This window comes from Larimichthys crocea, chromosome V (genome assembly GCF_000972845.2).
Source record: "Larimichthys crocea isolate SSNF chromosome V, L_crocea_2.0, whole genome shotgun sequence".
NCBI classification, from domain to species: Eukaryota; Metazoa; Chordata; class Actinopteri; family Sciaenidae; genus Larimichthys; species Larimichthys crocea.
In genome coordinates this window covers 1,575,784-1,599,792 of record NC_040015.1, presented here as the reverse complement: position 1 = coordinate 1,599,792, position 24,009 = coordinate 1,575,784, and the positions used below count along the sequence as shown (strand labels likewise).

The 24,009-nt window shown below is 39.5% G+C and overlaps 1 protein-coding gene across 2 annotated transcripts; it reads right to left on the bottom strand.

Annotated features, from left to right (window-relative positions):
- Nucleotides 1–24,009, bottom strand: daam1a (dishevelled associated activator of morphogenesis 1a). Of its 2 annotated transcripts, XM_019279608.2 has the most exons (27): nt 23,774–24,009; nt 23,497–23,614; nt 17,060–17,283; nt 16,877–16,966; nt 15,585–15,656; nt 15,197–15,291; nt 14,871–15,090; nt 12,913–13,026; nt 12,602–12,712; nt 11,176–11,279; nt 11,003–11,069; nt 10,768–10,885; nt 10,530–10,668; nt 10,044–10,102; nt 9,056–9,243; nt 8,722–8,976; nt 7,142–7,249; nt 6,396–6,493; nt 4,622–4,706; nt 4,245–4,351; nt 3,726–3,814; nt 3,429–3,597; nt 2,425–2,532; nt 1,759–1,819; nt 1,514–1,648; nt 925–1,095; nt 1–801 (listed from the first exon to the last, which is right to left on the bottom strand). In XM_019279608.2, the coding sequence occupies exons 3-27, from the start codon at nt 17,249–17,251 to the stop codon at nt 607–609; spliced, it is 3,150 nt and encodes a 1,049-aa protein (XP_019135153.2). In that variant the 5' UTR covers nt 17,252–17,283; nt 23,497–23,614; nt 23,774–24,009; the 3' UTR covers nt 1–606. The 2 variants fall into 2 exon arrangements, with proteins under 2 accessions (XP_019135153.2, XP_027134553.1); XM_027278752.1 differs by having other exon boundaries at nt 23,497–24,009.

The following is a 24,009-nucleotide window of genomic DNA, read 5'->3' as shown; positions in this document are numbered from 1 at the left end:
TAATAATGGTTCAGACACATTCTAAACAAGACACTTTTCATATGAATCCATACCACTCACGGTCAATTATATATTAAAAATATCCTGTGCAGGTACATTTGAACACAAATACAGTTGTCAATCATCTATCTCCATGTTCTAGACTCAAAAATATGGTATGTGGTTACAGCTACGCTTATAACACGCAGACACACACACAGACATGCACGCAACAGTAGACAGGTATTTTAAATACTCAGTGCAAGTTGAATTTATACAGAAAAGTTTGTGGCCACCTGCATTTTGTTTGTTAAACACACTGACTGACTTCCTGTGAGACTGTGGCATTAGAATATTAACATAATTCTCATATGTAAGAATGACTAGCTGGGCTGGAACTCCAAGAAATAGTCTAGTGCTGTGTGTGTCCTTGAGTCACAGTGACCAAGCGGAGACTCCAGCCGTCTAAATGTCCTGAAACTACACAGAAGAAGACTCAAGTGTCGTGTGGATTAAATGTGTATGAGCAACCAACAGTCTGGCCAGCCTTGGTCTCTGCATACCATATATGTGTATCTGGAATATGGAAGTCCCCTGTGTCAGCGTTGTCCATGAAGTCCTGCTCTGTTACTGGTTGAGCTTTGTTACTGGTCTCTCCCGGCTGATCTCGAAGGAGTTATGTTTCCGCTGTTTTCTGCGGTTCATTTTGAACAGATCCGTATCGAACACCTCTCCGGAGCGCAGAGCAGACACCAGGTCATCAAACTCACCACCCTCTTCTGCTTCGTTTGCTTTCCTCTTCTGCTCCCTCTCTTTTTTCAGCTGGAGAAGAAGACAACGAGAGAAAGAGAGATGACCCAGATCACTCACTGTTATCCGGTAAAGAACAATTCAAATACATTATGTATCCTTTCAAACGAATGATTTCTGATGATATGTTCTAACCTGCGCCTCCGCGAGTGCCCGCCTCTCCTCTTCCTCCTTGCGTCTGGCCATGTTCTCGTTGTCCTGTTTGGCCTCGGAGAAAGAAGTGATGAAAGTGTCGAAGATCCCGAAGAACATGTCCGGCTGCAGTTTGGACAGATCTTCTCCAAAGTGCCTCAGTGCCTTTGCAAACTTCAACGAGAGAGAGACACGATGGGTGAGGGTGGATATTTAGTATATTTGCTTCGCTCTTGTCTCTTTGCTAAAGCCCACAAATAAAAAGTTCACAGTGAATTTTGACATGTGGAAATCGATGCTGTAACATAATGTGAAGACAAACATCGACACTAATATGGCAATAATGAGAAGATATTAATCTCATGTCTGTGTGTTCAGCACAGGAAATGGTTAGCCTAGCTTAGCATAAAGACTGGAAGCAGTGGGAAATCACTAGTCTAGTGATGCTGTTGAAGAGCATTGTCTTCCATTGATGGGCAGTTCCTAGTTCTGTGTATTTAAACCTTGAGGATGCTTATTGTTGATGTTAGAAGATTTTGAAAGCAGAAAATGGGACATGAATGTGAAGCACAGTTATCCGTGACACACTCACCACTTCTTTGGCCTCAGTGAGTGACTCTTCTACTTCAGAGAAGCTGAAGGAGGCCACAGTGATGAACTGACTGACCATGGATACAAACTTATCGTTGGGACCCTGAGGGGACTGAGCCTGCTGGTACTTCAGCTCCTGGAGATCAACAAACACACGTCAGAGTGATGTACAGATACCAAGGCTCTGATTTCACATACTTAGATGACACAGAACAGACGTTTAAGCTCTGTACTGAGCTCTCTTACCGCCTCAACACTCCTTAGTTCAGATCTCAGACTGCCAACGTCCTTCTCCAACTCTGTCATACTGCATGCACAGTAAAAGAGGGAGAGGGGCACATGAGAGCAACATGACATCAGTAGATTTTGGTACATTTGTGGTTTTAGGTGGAGTTAAAAAGGATGGTTGTTTGAAGTGTGGTTGTATGAGCTACTGATCCATAGTCAGTATCTCACCAACAGTAGACAGCGGTCAGCACACCCCCACTTTGGAGAAGCAAACAGGAGGATGGAAGCTAAGCAATGTACTGTTGTGGACGAGGGCAGCAACAAAATACAAAATGTGTTTTAGCCACCTAAAAGAATCAATGTCACTTCACTGCTTTAGCGTCACACAATCCTTTCTAAAATAAATTTCATGGCTGCCCTGTCTACAGAAGTGCATCATTTGGCTTTATGCTGGTCTTCCTCACTGTTTATCAAATTGGAGGCACACTGACCGCAAACTACTGTAGGTAACACACTAACTATGGATAACAAGCTCATAAAACCGCACTTACCTGAACGGTCCCTTTAAACTGGAACAACAGTCAGGTGCAGTGATTGTGTGCTTTTCCAATTGTATTACTTCAATAGACACTACTGTGTGTGTGTGTGTGTGTGTGTGTGTGCGCGTGCGTGCGTGTTTCGTACTTGACTTTAGCAGCCTCTGACACATTTGGTAGCTCTTCACTGAAAGCTGCCACCTTAGGGTACTTCTTTTCCAGTACGGTGATCATGTAGTGGAGCAGAGTGACGTTTCTACAGACACAATCAGTCACTTGTCATTTCTTTGCGTTGTTTAGAAGAAAGAGCTAAACAGCAGACATTTTGAATGGTCATAGTAGGAAAAGCACAGGTGTCATTAATAACATTAAGCAAATTGACCATAACAGTGTAACAGTGAGGCAGCAGGCATAAAGCCAGAACCCTGAAACCTTAGCTTTAGCCATCATAAGGGCTGCAAAGGGGTTTCCGGAAACTTTCCATGGAACGTTAAGCTGGGGAATTTGGGAATATTCCAAATTTGAAACTCCATGGGAATTATGGAAATTAATGGGAATTTATGGAAATGAACTGTAAACTGGGGGTAATTTAAACAAACTGGATCATATCCAAACATAAATCTAAACATTTTGTCTTGTCATAAGCAGACATGAAAAATAAAACAATTAAAAAAACATTTCAATAAGTAAAACGTCATCAAGTTTGAATTATTTTATTGTCTTCAATAGTCTCTGTGTGCTCTGGGCTCTAAAGTGTGGTCCAGGTTCAGAAATCACCTGTGCAGGTAGGGGGCGTGGCCTCAATAGCCCTGCAGTAAGCAGTGTGCTATGTGCATGTGATAGCAGATATTCAAGTGTACCTGCATGAAATATGATTGTTTTAGTCAAGCTTATGCTTAAATATATTTTCCCCAAATCTATTTAACTTCCCTGTTAAAGGCCAACCTTCAATTTTGTAAATTTACAGTTTATTCACGTTTATTCCAATAAATTCCTGTCAATTCCCATAAATTCCTGTTAATTCCCATGGAAAATTTCCGGAATTTTACAACCCTAGCCATCATTCAGCAGATTATTTACAGCTGTGCATTTCCTGCTGTCACATGTCACAATGTGTTGTGTGAAAAAGCTCTATCATGTGATGAACTGTACTTGTCAATGCTGGACTTGGTATCAGCTATCTTGTTGAGGCTGGACACTTTAAATCCAAAAGCATTTCCTCGCTGTCCTTTGTTCATGTAGTTCCCAAAGGCCAGAACCACCTCCAGGAGCTGTCGCAGCATCCTGCTCTGCACCACCTCCCTGGACGCAAGACTCAGAGCTGAAACCACACAAACAAGGAGCGAACGTCATATATGTTCATATAGTGTATATCTGATCCATGTATTATGTTTACATTTCATGACCGAACCTTTGGGATAAAAAAAAAAAAGAGAGAGAGAAGAGTACCTTTGATTTTAGGTTTGACGTCAGCCACTCTTTCTGCAAACTTCTTCTTGAAATAGAGAGACTGAAGTCTCTGTTGGTAGTGGTTGATGCTGGGTGAGGACAGAAAATAGATGAGTGGAGATATATTAAAGCAATATCACACGAGAGGGAGTGCGGTTCTGCTAAATATCAGCACGGCTGTGCTGAAAATAATCACTACAGCTGCAACGTCAGCTACTTTCTTCATGTGCATTTATCTGTATGCTTCCATTTAATGTGCGGCCAGTGAAATAAGAGTGTGTTGACTGTAAATCTCTATTTGATGAAACTAATGATGCATCAAACTTCTCTGCAGTTCCTGGATAATAGCAGGTAATGTTGTGTTTTCCTGTTTAGCCTCTTGATTGCACTGTGTCATTGTTACTATGATTAAAGTCCAGAGAGGACAGCCCCGATGTGTGGTCCTGATTTGATAAACTGCCATGTTAAAAGATCCAGGCTGTGTGTGTGTGTGTTGTGTGTATGTGCGCGTGCGCATACCTGCTCATGTCATACAGAAAGCGATCAGGTTTGGCCATGCGATCCAGCTCGTGTTTGTGTTCTTCTAACAGCTCGACGTCACTCTTCTCAGGAACAAACTTCATAAGCTTCACACACACACACACACACACACTATGATTTGACCAGTTCTTCACAAAACAGATGTTTCAAACATACACCATACTTGCTGAGCTGATCTGAAAAGTAAAATTATCAATATAGTGACACAGTATATACAAAAGTCCTGTCATACTAAACAAAAAAAATGACAGGTCATCACTGTAAATAAAAAATCTTTCCTGGAAAAATTGAAGTTTAAATCAATAAATAAAGGAGCATCATGTCTCTTGTGTGTGTGTGTGTGTGTGTGTCTGCACCTGCTCCAGCATGTCTTTAGGTAAGTCTTCCTGTTCGTCCATAGTCAGGATGGCATGACGGATCTCCTCATTGGTCAGCTTCAGCCTTTAACACAAATGGACATGTTTCACATCATACAGGGGTTTATGGTTGAAGAAAATCTTACTGCAGTGCATGACACGGGTTCTGTAATAAACCTCTCCTTGGTTGAAATGTAACATTTTTTTAACACAATGGCTGCCTCTGTGTGTTGACATCTATCTGTTCTGTCTGTTACAGTAAGTGTGGCTCTGCGGCGCTGCAGCTGGCAGACATCTAACATGTCACACTGGTTGATAAAGAGCTCTTCAACAATATGAATGGTGGAGGTTTTTATAAAACTATCAACCTTTCAACTCTCTGTGAGCCTGTGTCCTTCATTCTGGTCGACAGGGGTGAAAGTAAGAACATGTTTTTTGAGTATTCTTAAAATTCTGTCATTTTACTTTTACTTTAATGCAGTGCACTTTTTGTGGCATCTGTTATAGAGTAAAAGTTCTGATAAACTGTGTGAGGATGGAACAAGAGAAAGCAAAGATAAATCAGAACAGAGCTCCAGAGAGCTCCGTGTTCAGGTGCAGTCTCGCCTGGGCCGGGTCAAACACTTAGTGAACAGACGAAACTGCACAGCTGTGCAACAAAATGAAGAATCACATCATTATGCTTCTACTGCTGGTGCCTGGTCACAGCTGTGAGGGGGTCGGGGCAGTAGGACAGAGAGTCTGGATTCTTTCATTCTTAGAGGACATCAGGTGCACAACACTCAGAATGATGTTCAGACGTGTTATTGTGGGGAAACAGTTGTCGTCTGCTGTACCCGGCTCAGCTCTGCAGACCAGCCTCTCTCTCTCTGTAGGAACATCTGTATGAAGGTTACTGATGACTAAACTGCTGCCAATAAATCATTGCAGCTGGTAGTTCCAGTTATGGAAATTCATAGCAGAGTAATGAATGAGACCAAAATCTGTGATTTGAGTATCCAACACTCGTCTGTCTGTGAAGAGTTTGTGTGATGTCTAAAAATATATTGTGAAAAACAACTGTAACAGTAGTAACAGTAGTAACAGTAGTAACAGTTACAGTACTGCAAACTGAAAAAAAGTTTTTTGTGTACAAAACTGTAAAATGACATTGTCTGTAAATTAGCAATCAATGACAATTTACAGTTATTTCTCATTTTTGTACAGAAACTATACTACTTATACAGTATTTCTCTGCTTTCTTAAATTACATACAGCTTCATTTAAAATGACAGAAATAATCTGTAATTAAATATTTGACTAATTATATAAATGTTTATGTAAATGCTAACAAGTTAACATAAAAACGTATTAGTTTTAAAACTTTAAAACTATTAGTATCATCACTTGTCAGTATCATCACACTCATTTGTAATAATTCAGTTCAAATCTGTAAAATAAACATTTCTCTGCAAAACTTTTGACTTTAAAATGTCAGTCCATTTATAGTTTTTGATATTTATTTAAATTGATTTTTTTGTATGGTGCACTGGAACTTCTCAAATTTCTACCACGTGTGTATGCGTGTTTTTACATTTGAAGTAAAAAGTTGTGAGTATTATTGCAAATCTGTCCACTGACCTTTTAGAATGTGTGGAACAGTCCACATAGAGACATAACAACATAACAAGGCTGCTAACAGCTACAGAGTTACTGTGACTCATTGACATCATGAAATCTTTCAATCTCTCTCTCTCTCTTACACACACACACACACACACACACACACACTGACCGTGAGAGCAGAATGTTACAGTTCTGTGCTCGTCGTCCATCGATCACTGACAGCTCTTTGGCTTTCTTGGCAAAAAGGTTGTCGTCCTCAGTGCTCTTCTGTTAAAACACAGACAAGTGTTAGAACCAAACAAAATACAGAACAGAACTCTGCAAAGTGAAAGAACTGACATCATTTACTGATAAAAACAAATGTTTATCACAGAAAATACAGATAAAGAAATCTAAAAAACACGCACCTACCCTTGGCTTTAGAGTTCGTCTTTCCTTATGTCACAGTGCTTTTTATGTCTAAAGTGGAGAATAGGTAACTAGACCTGGATTGCCCTGAGAGTACGGGTGGCAGAGTCAGGTGTCGGAAGTAACATATGTCTGTATAAAGGAAGTCAAGTATGTGAGCGCAGAACTGCAGACCACTTTGTAAGGAAGGAAAGGACGTTTTTCGCCACCGTCACCAAGTGCTTGCTCATGGTGGAATTGTTGGTCTCTGTAAATATTAAAGAGTACAGTCTAGACCTGCTCTGTATGGAAAGTGTCATGAGATAAGTGAAGTTATGATATGGCGCTATATAAATAAAATGGAATGCAAAGCAGCACGACCAAACATACGAGGTGATGTGATCAGAGAAGGTTAGTTGGTAATAATGTGACACAGTGATAGAAAACTAGTAAAGAAAAGAAAATGACAGTGTTGGTGCAGGGTTAGCAGGGATATTCTATGCACAGAGTCAGTGTGTGATGTATTACTTGTGGCTTCTGGTAAGCTGAGAAAGTCTTCTGGAACTCCTCTAGATCCAGAACTTTAAACACCTTGACATCATCGATATCTTTCCAAATGGTTCCTTCGATCTTGTTCTGAAAAACACAATTATGTAGTTTTTGAATGGAGCTCTGCAGCACAGAGGAAGGCAATACAGACACAGAATACCTGTTAGTAGATCCATTCATTCTGCTCTGCACATTCAGTTTACTCACAAGAAGAAAATATATAACACCAGACTTAAGTACACACAGCATGAGTGTACTGTCCCTTTGTTAATCCTGTTTTTAAAATGTCTTCATGAAGAAAATATTGTTGTTTTTCATCATCCACTCACTGTGATTCTGTAAAGATGATGTTTCTGCAGATTTATCTTGAATGTCACCCTTTGTTACAACTTAACTTGCAGGACTCTGGGAGCATTTTAAAAGTACTAGTGCTGCACACTGAACATAACATAATCTACTGTACAAACATCATTCTCAGAGTAGTTGAAAAGGCTGGTAACACTATAGACTATAAAGTCTGTAACATTGTAATTGTAATTCTCCCAATATTCTTGTGTATAATTTCTATATAAATTCCAAAACTTATTTATGAATTTTACATTTAAATGTCATATTGGTGCTCAGTATGTCATATTGTACCCTGTAATAATAGAGTAGGTACCTATCAGATAGAAAATAATTTTTATGTTGTCATATTGTTACTGTGTCATTCCCTAACTACAAATATTGTTTCTTTTACCTGCATGTAGAGACTGTACATAGTCGGTTCAAAAAATTACACTGTACATTTCAACCCAAAGATTTATGATCTGTTGATGACGATAACAGCTTGTTAATGACACTTAGTCAACTTTAATTTTGGAACTAATTACTAGATGTCTCAGTTAGGATGTTCGGACAGCTGTCATATTGTACGATACGATCACCATGTACAGGGACAGAGACAACCAAAATACATCACTGATTTTAACTTGCTCTAGAGTTTATACTTAGGTCTGGTGAGTCCTAAACCATCCTTTATTTACACTGTGATATTATTATTATTATTATTATTATTATTATTATTATTATTATTATGATGATTATTATTATTATTGTTGCTGTGGATCTTTGTCTCTCTTAACTCAACCTGTCAGGGTAGATGTCTGCCCACCATGAGCCGGGTTCTGCTCGAGGTTTCTGCCTCTTAAAGGAAGTCTTTCCTTGCCACTGTCACCAAATGCTTGCTCATGGTGGAAATGAATTAGTATTACTTAATTAAATTTAATTCATTGTATTAGTATTCATTAGTATCATTGTTTACACCCATGTTTACTATTTCATGTCAAAATGGCTGCTGGGAAAAAGTCTGTTGTGTCTGTAAGTAATATTATGAAGAGTACGGTCTAGACATGAGATAACTGAAGTTATGATTTGTTGCTATGTAAATAAAAGTGAACTGAAAATTGAATAGCACTGCATGTCACATGACTCCAGCTGCACTGCAGTATTAAATGTAGTGACATTACAGTAATAGTAGGAGTTGTAGCAACGGTCACATTAGGCAGCATTAAGTGTACCTCAGGAAGTTTGCTCCAGTTGAAAGACTTCAGCGGGTTGGATGGCCGAGGGATATTCTTCTTCTGGGATACTAGAGGAGCTCCTGGAGGGGGAGGTGGGGGGGGTGGAGCCATGCCAAAAGCTGGTGGTCCTCCTGGAGGAGGTGGGGGCGGAGGAGGAGGGGGAGGAGGAGGAGCAGGGCCGATGGATGTGACAGGACCAGGAGGAAGTAAACCACCAGAGGTCACAGGAGGTCCTCCCGGAACGCTGGAGGTCTTAAGAGAGAAGAGAAGAATTCTAAGCAGACCGTTGAGGACACATGAATGATCGGATGTGTTGTGTTAGTGAACGTACGGCGCTGAGCTGCTGAAGCCGAGCAGACAGTTCTGCCACTTGTAGTTTAGCCTGCGTGTGGTCGTTGCTCTCTCGCTCCAGTTTGTCTTTCATCTTGTTCAACATGGCCATCATGTCTTCTTTCTCCTTATTCTTGGCCTCACACTCCCTATCCTTCTTTTCAAAACGCTGCTGTAAGTTCTGATGCTCTGGAGAGAAGAAAACGTGACTTATAGGAGGAGTTAATCAAAGTTTCATTCCTGATGGTAGAGCTGCTTGAATAGATCCAGAGCCAAAGAGCTATGGTTACTTTCTGCATCTTCATTTATTTACCAAGAATTTGGTTGTGTTACACATCAATCTGCAGTGATTATGGGACCAAATATATATTCAAAATGACTCAGAGTTCAGACAAGCAATCCATTTCCCTCTTTGGTACAGAAGGATGCAAGGTTCAAGTGTTTGCCCACACACATTGTTGCGTGTGTGCACTTGCGAACCTGTCGAATAGCAGACTTCAGTCTTGTTACACGTACAGGGAACTTAAAGTTAAACGGGACATTTTTTAGGTCCCCTGTCATCATTATAAAATTATGTCTAATGCAATTATTATTACACATTTTATATTATATTATTATTATTTTTGCCAAGAGAGGACCTGAAGATGTGTGAGTGTTTAAGTCCATGCTCAGTAGTGTCTCTGCGGTCTGGAGCAGAGAATTTGACGACCAACTTCACACACGTCTTATTTAACACATAGTTTGGATATCAGTGTCTAGAAACATGATTTTTAAATGTTTTTCTAACAAAATGATCAGCTTCAGTTGGTTTCATGCTTGACACTGTATTTAATTAAATCAAATAACAGAGAAAAATAAAACAACAGGATAATATAAGAAATTAAATAATGTGTGTGTGTGTGTGTGTGTGTGTGTGTGTGTGTGTGTGTGTGTGTGTGTGTGTGTGTGTGTGTGTGTGTGTGTGTGTGTGTGTGTGTGTGGGTGTTTACCTTTTCGCATTTTGTCAGCTTGTTCTTTCCATTGTTTGACTTCGTCCTCCTTGACAAGCCTGAGGAAACACACACACACACAAATTAAATCAGAATTTGTATCTACTACACATACAGAGAGGCACACACACACACACACACACTTTTTTTTGTGGTTACATTTGTACATTTTTCATACATTTTTGTACATTCAGACAAAGAAGATATGTTTGATATGGACAAAGTGTTTTGTGAATCTAAAATTTGGTCAAATTAATAAATGAATCAAATAGGACTGTAGACAGGGATTCTCATCATATTCAGTACATTTCCAGAATCTCCTCATATAGAAGTTATCGACTACTGTACAAAGTTGAAAAGTCTCGGGTGAATGTGAAATATATATACATACACGTATACATTTTATCAGAGAACACTGTTGTATTCATGATGTCTGAATCTCATCTCAACATTTCTAAAAAGGAGTCAGGCACTCTGGAAACTTACATGCGTACAATATTTTTAACATTGAAGTCCTCCAGTGGTGCCACATCAGGGTTTTCACCTTTGTCTGTCTGCAGAACCAGCTGCTGAATTATCCGGTCCAACAACACCCAGTACTGCAGTGTGGTGCTGCTCTGCTTATCTGCAGACAGATGTTGAAGGAAAAGCTGCTGCTGTCATGGATCATTTTATGGAAATGTAAAAAAAAAAAAAGACAGTTAAAACAAACAGCCAGTCTTACATGGCATCATGAGGCAGTGCTGCAGTGCAGACAGGAGGTGAGGGTACGCTGCAGTGTGGTTCAGATTCCTCTTGATCAGCTCAAACATCTGGCTGGCACTTTTAGTTTCTATGTGGACCTGAGGCAACGTACCAAAAGACATTCATCATTGAGTTTGTAACACGTCACACATCTGATTTTCATATTTAGTTGAGCTCAAAAAGAAATGTACTGCTGAGGTGTGTCTGTGACTTACAGCGTCGAAGCGTTTGGACATCAGAAGTTCGTCCTCATTCCTTAACATCTCAAAGAAGTCCAGATGTCTGCAAACAACAATGCAAAGCTACAATCAGACATGTTCTCCTGACATGTTATTGATTTGTTATTTACATGACTCAGTATTGGTGCTTCAAAATGTACTTCATGTACCTGTCCAGAGTTTCATTGTCATGGGAGTGGAGTTTGTCAATGACCGGCTGAATGCCCAACATCAGAAACTCATAACGCAGATGGATCCGGAACTCCAGACTGGTCTAAAAACACATGTGATCATAAAGTATTAGTGTTAGTATATTCTGGCAGACAACACAAAGACACAGACATAGAACCTTTCAGCATTTTCAGCAGGTAGAGCTGCTAGACCTTCAGAATCTAAATGTACAATGGCTTCTGGTCTGTAAATCCATCACAGCCATCACAGCAAACAAACCCTCCAACAAGATGGATAATAATGGATAAAATAAACAAACTGTTTGGCTGACCTTTAGCATAAGACTACAATCAATATGTAAACTACTGGGGAAAATGGACTGCATAAATGCAACAAAGATGTAACCCATCACACATATATATCACTGAAGGACACTGTCTTTATCAACCCACTCAATCTGTTAACAAAATCAAAGAAAAAAATCCTTAAACAGATAAAACTGAATCTATTAAAACTATAGGAAATCACATTAGTGAGGCACACTGCTGCAGATCACTTTGTAAAAAATACTCTGTGTTGAAAATGTTACTGTTGGAGTTGGTTGAGGCAGGGCTCATTTTTTTAAGAGATCATTTTTTATTACAAAACTGAAGTTCTTGTAATTGGACCCAAACACTTTAGAAACTCTCTTTCTAGAGACTTAGTTACTTTAGACAGGATCACCCTGGCCTCCAGCTCCACTGTAAAGAATCTTGGAGTTATCTTTGATCAGGATTGATCCTTTAATGTCCACATAAAACACATTTCGAGGACTGCTTTTTTTCATCTACGTGACATTAAAGAAAATCAAGCGAAGCCTGTCTTAAGTAGAGAGAGAAAATAGATTGGACTATTGTAACTCTTTGTTATCAGGCTGCTCTAATAAGTCTCTGAGGACTTTGCAGTTAATTCAGAATGCTGCTGCACGTGTTCTGACAGGAACCAAGATCAGAGATCACATCTCTCCCATCGTGGCCACTTTGCATTGCCTACCTGTTAAATCAAGACTACATCTGTACACCCCCATGCCCCATCAATGCATGTTACTAACTTAGCTTCTTCTCTGGAATCTTTCTGCTTTCTTGTCTTGAAGGTTCTCATGGATCATGGCTACACTGAGATCAGCGATTGGTCGAGCCTGCTGATGTGGTCATCCTTGACGTCCACAACATATACTATCATTATGATTATCATTATTGCTACATTTAGTCACATCTCCATTGAACTTAATAGTTATAGTTATTGTTTTATTGCTGCTGTGCTGTCCCTCTGTCTATCAATTTATCTTTTTATGGATCTAAGGATCATAAATTCATCATCATCTAACAACATAAATATTAACAACAGAGAATTTCCTTTAAGAGAAACACAGATCAAGTTCTTCACCTCTCCCACTCCTTTACTGAGCACAGCATTGATGAAGGACATGATGGCAGTCTTCAGATTCACTTCATCTCTGTAGCGACCTGTGGATCTGTCCAAGTCTGTCACCAGAGTCTGCACACAGAACACAAAGTATGCAGGTTATACCACGATACAACATGTTGGTTTGGATAGATAACCGTGGATAGTGTTTAAAATTAGAAATATTTAACTTTTCATCTGAACAGAAAGCTCATATTCATGTTAAATGTTTTCCCTGCTGAGATGCAGAGATCATACATGTATGTAAGCACAATGAACAAAACAAAGCCAACCTGGAAGCGAGTTCTCTCCGAGGCAAACTTCTGGTAGTGCACCATGGCTTCTAGTACATTCCTGTGTCCTCCTGGAACTAAACACACGGCACCAAGGATCTCCAACACTGCAACCTGAGGAGGGAAAGAAAAATGGTCTGTGACACGTGAGAAGGAGAAATAATGATTTATGGTAATTTAGTGTAACGTAGTTCAGGTTTGACCTCAAGAACCCAACGTCATGAAAACCAAACTAAGACTTGAGAATATCACCAATATGTTTCTCCTCTCCAATACGCCATGTAGTTTTCCTGTCTATTTTTAATAGGTGTGCCCTCCATTTTTACAAAACAAAACCAGACAACAGCAGCACAAACAAAACCACATCAAGGGTGACACTGTACTATGTTATACTGCCAGAATGAACTAAAATGACATCTGGATGTGTGAATATGGTGATCAGAAAATACTGACACCATTGTTCCTAAGAGTGGGCCTACAGTGGGCGTAGGGGCGAGCTGGTGTATGAAAAAGGGTTCCCACTCTGTCTTCAGTTTGGTTCTGTCTTCAGAGCCAACTCTGGTTTATTTCTTGAAAAATATTAAACTCTGTTGCCTAAACTCTGTTCCCCTTTTTAGGGAACTTTCAAAACTTCTGTAATTCTTCATCATTTCTGTAGCTACGGGCTCTTGGACCAACTGGAACTTAATTTTTTTCTTTTGCTGTTGTTACATGTTGGATAAGACATCCAGGTTTACAATTCTGGCCTTGATATGGACTTCTAATCTCTAACTAGGGATGCCCCAATCTGATTTTGATATCGGTATTGGTCCCGATATTGAAAAAATTCTAGATCAGGTATCGGTGACAATGGGTCAATCCATATCAGCCAATCTATTTAGTCTAATTCTATGCTGTGGACTGTGAGTGACGTCATATGCAAGCAACACACCGCGCGAAAGCCCACATTGTTTTCAAAATGGAGTGAGCGAAAAGATCAGTTATCTGGAACTTCTTCACACTACCTCAGCCAACAAACTCAACGGCTACTTGCAATACCTGCGCAGTAAATATACCAAGGGGCGGTGGTAAAACTTCAAGTTATAACACAACCAACTTAATCAAGTTCATTCAACTGAGTAAACAAAACAGAGGCGGTATGAAGCAGCTAACTTTGAAGGAGATGAAGGAAAGAGGTGAAAATTTTCAACTTCTGTGTTGGATGTTAAAATAATTTTTGCACTAAACTGAACCATTTCAAAGAACTGACTGTCTGAATGTCTTTTGAATGTCTATCAAGCTTGTGAAGCTATTGGGTTTTTTTTAAGATTGTTGTACTGGTGCACAGTTATTAAATAAATAAGTAATTCAGTACATTTACATTTGTTGTGTATTTGTTTTTAAAAAATAGGAAAGAAATGTTCAGTAAGTCAAGTCTGATGTTGCCTTCCACAAAAGAATAATCCCAGGCTTTTCACCACAATGAGACATACCGCTTGTTACCGCAGTTCTGCATTGTTTTTCTGTATCATATCAGAGGTGAAAAAAGCGGTTCGGTGCATCCCTATCTCTGACATAGCCAGCAAAAGCAATACTGCAAGCTGTGTAACATACCTCTGTAGAGTTTTTGACCACTAGTATCACTCTGAAACTATGTTATTACAAGGGGGTCTCTTTTTTGGTATGTAATATGCATTAGTGTGAATGCATGTTCTCAAGTAGGCTGGGGTGGCACAATCTCTCTGTGGTCATTATGTGTCTCTTTATGGTGGACTTCTCTCTTTCTAATTCTTTAAATTGACTTCCCAGTAAGAAACAGTCACTTCAAACAAAGGTTCTGGCCCTTGGAGCCCTGCCTTGTCCAGTGATCCATCCATGCAGGATGCTTCCTAATTTGAAACCAGTACTAACCCCAACATCCAACCATCAAATCTGTTTCGTGGTTTTAGAGTAAGTATCCACGTGCTGTTTGTGTGTACCTTGGTTTTGATGTTTTCAGTGGTGAGACTTTGTGCGATGATGTTAATGCTCTCACAGTGACCCAGGACATGAGCTCTGCCCTGAGAGTTGTTCATCAGAGCTTTGATGCAGCCAATCAGTGAGGTGTGGACCTGAGACTCTGTGGTCTCGTAGTCCATTGACTTGAGGAAATTGAGGATACAAGACAGGCCATCCAACTCAATGAATCGTGTCACAAACCTGGTGAAGACAGATCATAATGGCAGGTTAGGAGTGTTCGTCCCCAGCTTTGGGAAATCTGTTTAACTTTTTCAGAATAATGTGTGTGTTCGAACTGGAATTGTACCTCATGGGCTGTGTCCTTAGTGCTGTCTTCAGACTGTCTATAATATTATGTCTTCCCTGCTCTTCCTCATTCTCCATCAGCAGCAGCATTTTCCTCTGGGAAGAGAAGGGTTAGACAAAGAAATATACGTCACTACTTTTCATAATATCAAATGCTAGACCTCACTAACAGTCTCACTAGACCTAGATGTTGGTGGTTTAAAGTGAATGATAGCGGCACTCTGCCATATCTGCTGATATTAAGCTACAAAAAACATTTTTATTGAAAAAAAAACAATATATCAGAACAACAGTACATAACATGGTCCAATAAATTTTACAAAGAATACTGGCAGTAAAACAAACCTGTCTGTGAATAAACTGTAAACAGACGCTAAAGTGTTACTCACGGCAGCCATGGACCTGAGCTGGTCAATATAATACTCTGGCCACCTGGTTGCTCCTTTATTCTCCTCTGCCTCCTGAAACACACAGCCACATACAGACACACAGGTCAGGCTTATATTGTTACATATGACAGACAATAAATACATGTGTCATATGTTTTTCCCTGGGAGCCTACAGCTGCTCCATAAACTGAATACTGTATACCATAAATGATTATGTGGTTAGGTATGGTGCTTAAATGTGTGGATTCGGGATTTATTCAAATGTCCAGTCATTGTGCCAAGCAGGTGCACATAGGTAACATCATATGTGGATATTGTCATGTATTGTCAACACACTGCTGAAAATATGGAAGCCATGGGGATTTGTGACATTACTCAGAGGTTTCTGAAAGGACATTTTTAAGTTTAAATTTGTGTTTTTTGAATGTTGTCAATCTTGTCACATACTAATTCCAGAAAATCCTATGTTGGTGGGAAGTTTACAAAGAATTGGTAAAACTAAGAGGGACTAGCAACAGTAAAAACAGATAATACTGGCTAGAACACCTGTCAATTGTGTAAAAATGCTCCCAGAACCTTAACATTTCATGAATTGATCAATCATCTCAAAACTCTCTACCAAAATGTATTTTACTATGTATTCACTACAAAACCAATGAGATCATAACACCAGTTATGAGTTTTTTTGATGCCAGTATCTCATGCTGATTAGAGGAACAGTTTCTTAAGTCACTTCAGAACTCAACCATGATGGTTTCCACCTGAATCAACCGCTGAAGCTGGCTCATCGTTAGAAGATGAAAGAATGTGTAAGCTGGATAGTTTGGTCAGTAACATGTAAAACTAAACTATTATTGATCAGTATGCCCCAAGTTGTACCAGCATCAGAAACAAAAACAAGGTCTGCATCCAACAGTTTTTCAGACTTTTTGAAATCAGCAATCTGACATTCACACGCACTTTATACAGTCGTTGGTAAAGGTGAGGAAGTAGGCATGGTTTGGCCTCCCATGTACTATGTGTCCTGTGTCACTTTTCATATGAACAATTGAGTGTGACACCATGAAAGTCTACAAAGAGTGACTGCCTCAAAGTGTCAGCTATTATCCCTGTTTCTATGATTTATCGCCTCTGCCTAAGGTGTGAACTGTGCTCTTTTAGAACAGTTGTAGATACTTTGTTCAGACAACACTTTGTATGATGTAGTTCCTTTGAGACACACTGCAGTCTTCACTGGAGCCACTCTATATTCCACTATAGGTTGGCTGTTTTAAAAAATATATAATTCTTACCATTTTCTTGCTGCAGTAGATCTGCCACTTTTTCTCTGCTGGCAAATCAAACATGGCCGCTCTGTGCTCCACTGTCAGGTCCAGTTCATCCTAAAACAGAACCAAAGGATGGAAATGGTGAATAACTATAAGCGTTTGAAGGAAGTGTCAAGATTAGGGCTGGTTCCATGTTCTTGTACTCACCACCAGTTCAGTGAACATTGCATCCAGCTCTTGAGGAGGGGGCATTGTTAGGGTGGGCTCCATTACGGCCATAGTGTTGCTGTTGTCATGGCAGTAGGTGATCTCTGGTTGGTCACTTCCTGATTCCTTGAAGCAGCAGGAAAACATAGATGACAGGCTACGCCCCTGAGGCTGCTTCACCATGGACTCCATGGTTACAACGTGGATCTCACCAGAACTATCGACTAATGAAGAGGAAGACAAAAGGTATCAATCAAACTTATTGTTGTCCACTTACTGATCATGATGCATTTTGCAGCAGTTCCTACATACAATAAAATACTGATTCTTTAATTGATATATGTTTCTAAAGAGTGACCAACATTCTTTGACATGAGCTAAACACACACTCATGACAAAATGTCATGCCTTGCATGTGTATATGTATCATATATGTATGATTATAACGTAATTATTAATTTAATTAAAATTTTACAGGCTTAACTTGTTGTCAACGCATCAACGAAGCATGAAAAATCAATGCATTGTCTATGCGTTAAAGACATGTTAACAATGTGTTGTCAATGTGTTGAAAGTCATGTATACTTGAACTGGCTGGCTTTCCAGAGCATGCATTACTGAAAATAACTGCACATATCATGAGCTCACTCACAGTTAGTCAAAGAAAGTTCTGAGAGTTCTGCAATGTAGTTTTGAAATTGCTGTGTTATAAACTCAGTGGGACTGAATGGACCTCGGTAAACATCAACTCACTCCTGATATGAACTCATAATAACTCAGAATTCTTTTACTATGTTTTACTATCCATCCTGCGCAGATAAAAACACTTGAAACTCAGAGGAAATTCAGGCTGTACATTTTAAGAATGCTGTTACTTGTTTAACTTAACAATGCAGAACATAGTGCTAATTGATATCAATGAATGTGCACACAATTACACATTAATTACATCCTGTCTCTTAAAGCTCAAAACATAAAGTGAGCATAAACATTTATTGGCTGGTGATACCCACAGACACTTGTCGCCAGCACGATCAAAGGCACACACAGTCTAATATAATTAGACACACACACATTCATTTGGGTGTGTTTAACAAGGCATAAGTGGAACAGTTGTTGTTCACCCGGCTGAGTCACGAGGTGTGGCTCAGTGCACCTCCATCACAGTGATCATTTATGGATATGATTTATGACAGAAACAGCACTTTGGTATGTCCCAGCATGAACGTAGTTTCAGTGTAGCAGTGAATAACATTCACACACGTCCCTACATCGCAGTGAAGCAAGTGCTAATGGGATTCTGACTCAAGCGAAGTCAGAGGTTTTTTTTGTTGTTTCTTTATTTTTAATATCATTCTTACACTTTATGATACATGTATAGTACATTGTGGTTATGTATAACTCAGTGCTCAACTTTAATACTAAACTGACCCTCAATGTTTTACTCTGGCTGTTATGGCTATGATGATGATGATGTTTTTCATTGGCCTTTCAAAATTTGAAAAATCTCTCATCAGCCTTTGTTGTTGCTGACATTTTCTCAGTGTAGAGGGTGTGTTTGGTTTCTTCAGCATCATTCATAACAGTTTTTGTTGAAACTTCATGTTAGTTTTGTGAACTCAGACATGTTGTATCGAACCTGCATTCTATGGTTTGAAATATTACAAGGGCTGAGGTAAACACAGTAATGGGTGGAAAAGCTTAACACACCAAACATGTCTATGTCCAACAACACGCACATTGAATCTTTTCCTGTTAGAAAATGTTGATGAAACGATACCATACCATATAGATGAGTGTATGCTGTATACAATAAGGACACAGGTAAAGTTCTATAAATAAACAGAACTTTAAGACAACAGTTAGCATCAGCTAACATTATTAAGTTGCCTATTTATTCACATCACTGACATCAGTCTGGTTTCTACAGTGACTGGTTAATAATCTGCTTCCCTCTCAGTAAGTAAAAGTTAGCTCTAACGTTAGAAAACAGGTTAGTGTTAAGGCCAGACTGGGCTGACAGGTGATTCAGGAGCAACAGGACGGTTATGTGATCCAAGGTGACTTGACAGGCAGGAGGAGACACACCCTCAGCAGGGAGCGTGTATTGATCAAACCCAGTGGAAAGTGATGCTCAACCAGATTCTGTATGTAACACTTTTAAAGTCCCCAGGAAGTCAAAACTGATTGTTTTATGACATAGTCTAGCACTATATGTCACCTATACTCCAGTATCTGATCCAACAATGACAAAAAGTCAGTTTTGTATAGTAACATTTATGGGTACTCTCACTTTTACACTTAGTCATTTAGCTATCTGTATCAGAAGTTGGGAAGTATGTTGAGCTGATTTTTCTTATGTTGTGAAGTGCAAAGCAGCACAACCCAGTGCTTCCTGTTTGATAGAGTCTATGAGTGATCTGAGTGATGCTGCAGTCATCATGTCCGGGCTCACTGATTACTGTAAAAAAAGCACAACTTTAGAACTTTATTCAGTGATTTTGGTCAAACTGGATCAGATTTTATTCACAATATATTTGCTGCTTTTCCCTCTGATTTCCTCTAGCTGCTTAGCTTCAACTCTCTGTGATTTACATGTTTCCTGATGGACAGATAGCTTTAGCCTTTTTTACAGCAACCTGCAGGAACAGTGAAACTGAACCAAACCAGTAAAGATGCAGGATGTAAAATTAAGCTGAAAGAAGCTAAAAAGCTTTATACAGCTGAGGGGAATTGCAGGATGTGATAATTCTATCTGGGTTCATCATTATCAGAGACTCCTTTCACACTACATTTGATCCATTGCTAATAGAAGAATATTCATTAGAGCCATTTTTGATGTGTAAGCAAGATTTTAGTGTTGTAACTTGTAGAGGGTTAAATCTGCAGAGCTAAATCTAATGTTATATGGTAAATGAACTGTACTTATATAGTGCCTTTCTAGTCTTCCGACCACTCAAAGCACTTTTACACTGCATATCTCATTCACATTCATATGCATTGGCTGCCATGCAATGCATGCAATGTGGCAGCTCATCAGTTTTAGGAGCTAACCATTCAGATGCATTTACACACCAATGGCACAGCCTTCGGTGTTGTGGAGAAATTGCTGAAGTCAAAGGTCAATGGTGAGGTCAGGAAGGAAGAAAGTGTTCAGGAGCCTCTGATGTCTTATGCTGTATTATTTATTGACGCTTGGCCAAGGAGAATTAGAGACACTACTCTGTACTCTCGACACTGTACTCTCAAAGTACATCTGAATCCCTGAGTCGGTCTCACATTCTGACGAAATCGTGCTGGTGGATCGACTTTAAACCCAAAGAAAACACCACAAATACTATACGCCCAGAAATAAGAATGTCTTTACCCTTGGAGGTGTTATTGTAAGCATATTCTAGTCTGGAGACACAGATGTCTGTTTACGCAGATTGGAATGTCAATGGACAGCTATCTATTATGTCTAGGAAGGCAGCAACAGGTCTCTTCGACTCTGGGCACCACAGTGTTGAGATAGGCTGGCACCTAGTCAAAGCCAACAAATTAATACAGCCGAGGACCTCAAGGCCCACACGTTACCTTGTGTAACCTAAGGACAGAAAATTCCATAACATTCGGGAGCCGGGGATGTCCACACACATCTGATAGTCTTGACCAACAGATGCAGTTTGTTTAGTTGCCATTAAATTGGTTCGATCATGTGACTTTAAACCTGGAACTTAAGTCTGAAACAACCAGGTGGTCTGGTAACAAAGACCTTTGAAATGCTGTAGTGGAAATATAGTAGCATCAAATAAAAAAACTTAACTATACTACAAACATGCAGGGACAAAGTTGATCTCTCAAGGACCACAACTTCCAAAACAAATACCATTGAGTGTTAGACAGATCGACTCACTGAAAAGATTTTGTAGTTTTGAAAGTCAACAAAGTTGCATTTTGTCATAATGTGTTGAAGTAAACGTCTATAATTAGCAGGACGAAACACTCATGTAAGTAACGTCATGACTTCCAAGCTTGCTAGCTTTTCTGGGACTAACTCCTTTCGAATAGCTGCAGCTGTCCACGACTTAAATGATTTTCATCTCTTTCAATAGAACACTGGAATAATGTGCTTTGTTTGTGTTGGTGTGACATTGATGAGACCAGAGATGTAGTTCACTGAGTGCTTTCAGTCAAAACTAAAAGGTAGTTTGTTGTTGACGACATACTGCAACTTTTGCGACTTGCAAAATAATCTTTAAGATTGACCATCATCATATGTGTAATTCATGGCGCTGTTGAAACAGGATCAAAACATAATTTGTCTCTCACCATTGACTACCATATATATTTTTTCTGAAGTTATATATATATATATATGGAGCACACCAGATGGGGAGAGACTTTACCTCTGTATAAATACAAGTATTGGAACTCCTCTGTCCATGCTCCTTTCGTTGATGTTTGATGGTGTCAGTGTTTCCTCAGTCACATAAATGTTTTTTACATGCATGTCAATGGCTGCTGCAGGACTCTAATAACAATCAGCTCTGTGTTTGTGTTCATGTTGAGCATATATTGATGTGAGGGTTATAATTCATCCTGATGTTCTGATGAACCAGTCAGCTCAGAGTTCACGCAGTTTAATCAATACTCCATTGATCCCTGTAGGGGATGTGTGTTTTCTTTACCCCCTTCTCCATGTGGAAGTCAAAGGTCAGTGTTAGTAACAGAACAACAAGCCTGGAGCCGGAGGGGATTCAGGGTTTCACTCAATACAATTCAGTCAGTAAATGTTTGTTAGAGGTTGTTCTTTCCCACCACAAATGTGTTCTGTTGATAAGGCTGCTAAACACATGTCCTCATCCAGCAGAAAAACAGAATTCCATCAGTCCACATTTTAAAAAAAGGTTAATCAGGAACCAGGAACAGATATTTGCTGGGGACTATTTTCAGCAGTCGATCAATCTACATTATATAACAGTTCCGATTAAGTAATTGATTGGAAAAGAGGCATTCCATAAGTGCTGTTGAGAACACATATATCAGCATGGGGCAGCTGTGGCTCGGAGGTAGAGTGGGTCGTCAACTTATCAGATGATTGGCGGTTCGACCCCCGTTTGCATGTCGAACCCCAAATTGCTTGAGCGGTTGGCACCTTGCATGGCAGCTAATGCCAGTGTGTGTGACTGGGTGTATGAAATATGTAGTGTAAAAGTGCTTTGAGTGGTCGCAAGACTAGAGCGGTGCTGTATAAGTACAGTCCATTTACCATGTTATATTAATCTATCTTAGTACAAACCTTGCACCACACAGATAAACCTATTTCTACAAGTAGTTTGCAGTCAATGTCAGACAACCTCATCATACTTAACAGTTACCTAGTGTTTCAGCATCACTATGATCCATAAATATAAACTGTGTTTCTGTACAAACCTTTGGAAGTCGCTACAAGCCTAACCCTTTGGTTAGCTGCGATTGTTGTTGTAGGAAAAGACATTGGAATGAGGTGAACTGAAATGGTTGATCAGATACATACTGAATGAAACACTGACTGACAACACTGTTAATTCACCGTCTGTTATGCATGTGTGACAGGATTTTAGGATTTTTCGGGTTTTTTTAGATGTTACCAAATACCTGGTTTCCTGTTTCCTGTTTGGTGCACCTACTGTCTTCTGTCAAGTAACAGACTGATATTTCTACCAAAGTGACTGTCAACAGACTCTTATTTCATTGGTTCATACATGATACAAAGCAGCACTCACCCGGTCAAATTATATTAAGGCTTAAAGTTACGTATAATTAAGAGTGTGGCTGCTTTGATTTGTCATTTTAGGACTGCAGTTTTGTCTGTGCCATCTTTGATTTTGTGTTTTTTATGTGACCAAGTTAGAATGTGGATGAGCTTTTAGAAATGTTGGTGCCAACGCTAATGGTGCTAATTCTTTTTTAATCCACCCTCAGTCACACTTTTGTAGGTCTGTACTAGACAGACATGGGTTTTGCCATAGGTGCTCCTCTCACTGTCACTGCATATGCTATTTGAACTGATTAATGCCTTTACTCTTGTGGTTTTGCTGTGCTTTTAGTGTTTAGGTAATAACCTGTAAGTGGTGGTGTGTCAATATCCTTAAAGCCTTTAGGTAACCCCCAGTGAGGTCTGGTGCCTACATAACCTGAGCTGGTTTTTTATATTTTACCTTCCTGTTTTAGTCTCCTTGACTGAATAGTGTCACCATTTGGTATTTTGTGTATGGTTGTATGTGCTTTTAATGTTGTAGAATTAATAAATTGTTAATTAATATATATTTTTAAATTAGTGCAGAATGAAGTCGCCAATCTTGAGTCAAAGTCAAACTCTGTGTTCTCTCTCTGTATTATTTTTACCATCATTTGAACTTTAAATCCAACTTTAGGGCTTACCGGTGTCACTTTTTGGTCCTGGTCACACTTACCTTTGTGATTCACTTCTATGTGATGCAGTGGGATGCCATGTTTAGCTCCAGCGGTGTCTGTAGCAGCAGTCAGGTGTCAGATGAACATCCGTATCAGCTGCTTGTCACTTGATTTCTTCTGAAAATGTATTTTTACATCTTTCATATAATCCAGAGGGATAATGGGAATAAACATGAGAGAGTGATGCTTCAATTTCAACAGTTTGAACTTTCAGTAGAGCTAGAGTTCAAACATATGTCCGAACAGCCATAATCCACAAGAGGTTAGTTCACTTACACTGTAAATACAAAATCCACAACAAAGAAAAGTCATTGACAGTGGATTCAAACAAAGATTTCCTTAAAGTTTGGCAGAAACCTGCAGGTGAAAATAGAAATCCTCTTTCATTTGCTTCATCTGTCCACAGCGCTCCTGCTCCTGTTTCTGCCTCTGTGTTCGTCTCTTTCCCTTTTCCATTCTTATGTGTTCATCAGAGTCAGTCAGTGTCTGCTGCCTGTATGCCTGTCAGCCAG